At 37.3% G+C, this 3,975-nt stretch overlaps 1 protein-coding gene across 2 annotated transcripts; it reads left to right on the top strand.

Moving 5' to 3' along the window:
- Positions 1 to 1,410: 1,410 nt before the first annotated feature.
- Positions 1,411 to 3,743, top strand: LOC149936445 (poly(ADP-ribose) glycohydrolase-like). 2 transcript variants are annotated; one of them, XM_090153976.1, is made up of 2 exons: positions 1,411 to 1,756; positions 1,853 to 3,743. In XM_090153976.1, exons 1-2 carry the CDS (start codon positions 1,568 to 1,570, stop codon positions 3,659 to 3,661), a joined length of 1,998 nt encoding a protein of 665 aa, XP_090010102.1. In that variant the 5' UTR covers positions 1,411 to 1,567; the 3' UTR covers positions 3,662 to 3,743. The 2 variants fall into 2 exon arrangements, with proteins under 2 accessions (XP_090010102.1, XP_090010103.1); XM_090153977.1 differs by having other exon boundaries at positions 1,412 to 1,515; positions 1,639 to 3,743.
- Positions 3,744 to 3,975: the final 232 nt, after the last annotated feature.

A 3,975-nucleotide genomic window follows, 5' to 3' on the forward strand; every position in this document is an offset into this window, starting at 1 on the left:
TTTTGGTGTTAAAGTCACGAGATATCATTGACTCTTCTAGCCCTAACCGTTGAAGAGATATGCGCGACACGGTGGCATCGGCGGCATCGACATCGGCATCGACTACACTGTACGTGAAACTAATACACACAAATCCTTTAGATTGTGTGTAAAAATGGTGAGATACTAAAAAAATTATTAGTAGTGATTTCGGAAGTTTCAAAACATGAAACTCGTCACACCTGAGGGCGGGTCACTATCATGATAATCTGATTTATCTCAGTCATATGGACACCAGCCTTGGAAATAACGGTGGTCAGGTGGTCAAAGACCGGTTTATTAATTGCTCAGACCAGTTTATTTATTCAAAATTTGGGGGGTCACTGGTCACCGTGTCCAGTTTATTAATTCGAAATAATATCAAATAATAGGAGATGACCAGTTTATTAATTCAAAGTTTCTATCAATTTTGATTTCCCTATTCACCGGATTTCTATGTACGTCGAGGCATTGCAGAGTACCTCGCTCGCATCACTCGAATGAGTCAAACTGTCGAAGCCCCCTCTGGCCTCAAAGCCTCAAACTTGCAATCCTCTTGTCTCGCTTTCCCCGGAGTACGTTAGGCCAAAGACAGTATCTACGCAGTAACGGACCGAGGACTCGGGAGCTACGGGGCCTAGAGTAGAGAGAGAGAGAGAATACTTTAAATTACAAGGGTCTTCTAGGCTATGGCAGTAGTCTTATATGAGATACATGTAGTACTATTCTTGTGATACTCATAAAATAAAGTTAACTATTTTGAATACGTTTAAAATTAATGTTAATCTAACTTCTAAACATGTATAGGTTTTTTTAGGCTTATAAAATAACATTAGAACATTTTATATGAGACCAGTTTAATAATTCATAAGCTAGGGGGACACTGGTCATAACTAGGAAATTTCCATCCTCCTAGGGTCATAATTACCAGTTTAATAATTCATAATCTAAGGGGTAATTGGTCATAAGGACCAGTTAAATAAAAAACCTTATTTCCAAGTCAATTTGTCAAATCGAGTAGACCTTGAAAATGTGGACAAATATTCGTATTTTCCGTCCATTTGAATTTTCTTTTGCCCTGTTACGCAGAACGACATAGGATTTCGTCGATAGATGGCCGCAGTGGGCTGAGTTTCACCAAGGAATCCTTAACCATGCCTTAACTAAACGTAGCAGCGATTCCAAACTTTTCATTGGTCGAAACTCCTCTCGTAATAAGAAGTAATTTTTTTGAAGCAATCAAGAACCCGATGACGTAATCCACAGCCTATGAATTTGAGAATTGTTGCTACGTTTAATCGCTTGTTCCAAGAGTACATTTTAGTACCTTTGACTCGGACACGGCCAACTTTGATTTCTCGCGCATCTCTCGCGCTACGCGCGTGATCAAAGTTGGCCGTGACTCGGAGGAGAGAAGAATATAGGAAAGTACTGTCTTTTTAGCAGGAACATTACAGTTATCGCTGATAGTTGTTGAACATTGAGTCATGGAACAAAGTAATCAATTGTTACATGTGATTTATCATTTAATTGCAATAATTTGATTGTAATGAATAGTTCAGGAAACACCCCTATTTCACGAAAAAGATTTCGACAGAGTAACCTTTTTGAATCGTTTAGTTATTCTAAAAAGAAAAAGGGTTCCAAAAGTACGAGTCCGGCGAAAATGAACGAAGAACCTGACATCTCCAACATTACTACAACAGATATGATGGAAAATTTAAGCAGCCTTGGCGAGGTGAATATTCTAAACGATTCTGGGATTTCTAGCAGTTCTCCTAATTTCACAGCCTGTGTTAATCGTGAAAATTCCACCAATAACATAATCTTAAAGGGTCGGAAGGAGCATTCCAGCTGTAAAACTATGAACAGTGACAAGGATGAGCATGGGCCATCATGTAGTACAAGTCATAATGATATGTTAAATGCTGATCAAGATATAAGTGATGCTTCTGAAAGTTCAGTAGATTTATTTGGAGAAACTCCTCCGGAAATGCTGAAGATTGACAAGAAAGTATTGATTGGTGACATCAATTCAAGCAATGATATATTGAAAGCCCAAATTCCTCTGTTACAAATCAATAAAACTCCCACTTGTTCTAAACCCCTTCCAAAGCTGTGGTCCACATCAGAACATGCGGTGTTATTTAATTGTAACATGACACCTGGCACTCCAATTAGACCATATCCCATAATATACAAAGATGCTTGGGATAATAAACATGTGCGGTTACCATGTTCCCCATCCAGTATGTATCCTGGCATAGACAATGAAACGGGAGCTGAAGTCATTTTGCCCAGATGGGAACTTATTGAAAAAAGTTTACTAAATAACATAAATAATTCGTACGATTTGGAAGAAGCCATCTTGAAATATAATTTTCAATACGCTGAGCGCTGGAACTTTCGAGATTTGCACAAATTTTTCATAGATGAACTAGAACCGGAAGAAAGTGAGGAGTTCTTCAATAACTTACTACCCAAAATAATTCGCTTAGCACTGAGACTACCACTTTGCTGTACCAGCCCAATCCCTCTTTTACGCAAGAATTATAACCTGGCAATCTCTCTGAGTCAAATGCAAATTGGTTGCCTTTTAGCCAATGCGTTTTTATGTACATTCCCAAGAAGAAATACCCGAAGTCCCAACTCTGAATTCGTGACGTATCCGACTATAAATTTTAATTGGCTGTTTTCAAATTCCAAGAAGCCAGAGATTAAGAATGAAAAGTTCAAATGTTTATTCAACTATTTTAAAAGAATAACCAATGAAGAACCAACTGGAGTTTTAACTTTTGAACGACGTCACCCCACATTCACCCCTGACTGGTGCAAATCTAAAAGACCACTGAGAAAAATATACATACTAAGTGAAGGAGTCATAGAACGAGAAGGAATTGGATTTCTTCAGGCTGACTTTGCAAACAGAAATGTGGGAGGGGGTGTTTTAAAAAGTGGTTGTGTGCAAGAAGAAATTAGATTTTTAATATGCCCCGAGTTAATTGTGTCCAGACTTTTTACAGAGAGCCTAAATGATAATGAAGTGTTGTTGATCACTGGTTGTGAACAATTTAGTCATCAAACTGGATACGCCTCTACTTTTAAATGGGCGGGAGATTGTAGAGATGAAACGCCTAGAGATTCGTGGGGAAGGCGTTTCACTCAAATAGTAGCCATGGATGCAACACATTTTGCTAGAAAAGAAGATCAGTACGTCACAAAAACTCTACTTAGGGAACTTCATAAAGCGTTTAGTGCATTTTACGAACCATCTAACAGAGATAATTTACCGGGTATCGCTACGGGAAATTGGGGATGTGGTGCTTTCAATGGAGATCCACGGTTGAAACTTCTGATTCAGCTAATTGCGGCTTCAGAAAGTGACAGAGATTTGGTTTATTTTACGTTTCACGATGAAAGTTTGAAAAATGACGCTGAAGCTTTGTACGAGTTCCTTTTGCAGCAGAACGCAACAGTCTCGCTTGTTTTTAAAATGTTACTTCATTATTGTAACTATTATGGTTTGAGAGCAGGGAAAAAAAAATCTATAAAGTCACTTTACACATTTATATATGAATACCGGTTTTTTGAAGATTCTGAATCTACAGAAGTTGAAAATGAGTCTCAAAGTCCAAAGGGTTGAAATTGTGGCGTTTTAAAATGTTAAATATACTTTTGTATAATTATATAATTTTATTTTCTTTATAATATAAAATTAAAATACATGGACAGTGTGAAAATTTGGGTTTTATTGGTCAGTGTAGCTTTCTTTGATGCTTGAGCACTAGAAGGACATGATTGAAACCAAAAGTTTATAATCTATATTCGAAAGTGAAGTATCCATGCTAAAGTTATTCACTTGTACCTTCGCAGGTTCACAATGAATTTTTTACATGTTTGGAAAAAATACTGCAATGCTAAATACGCCATTGTAGTTACTTTCTAAAACTTTTACAT

The sequence above is a fragment of the Leiobunum rupestre genome, chromosome 7 (assembly GCF_980474605.1).
Source record: "Leiobunum rupestre chromosome 7, qqLeiRupe1.1.hap1, whole genome shotgun sequence".
Taxonomy (NCBI): domain Eukaryota; kingdom Metazoa; phylum Arthropoda; class Arachnida; order Opiliones; family Sclerosomatidae; genus Leiobunum; species Leiobunum rupestre.

What these genes read in the sequence shown, in the direction of transcription:
- LOC149936445 (XM_090153976.1), top strand. Translation starts at nt 1,568, where the DNA reads ATGAATAGTTCAGGAAACACCCCTATTTCACGAAAAAGATTTCGACAG. An exon ending in ATTTAAGCAGCCTTGGCGAG is followed by an intron (nt 1,757 to 1,852) that starts GTGAATATTCTA and finishes ATAATCTTAAAG; the next exon opens with GGTCGGAAGGAGCATTCCAG.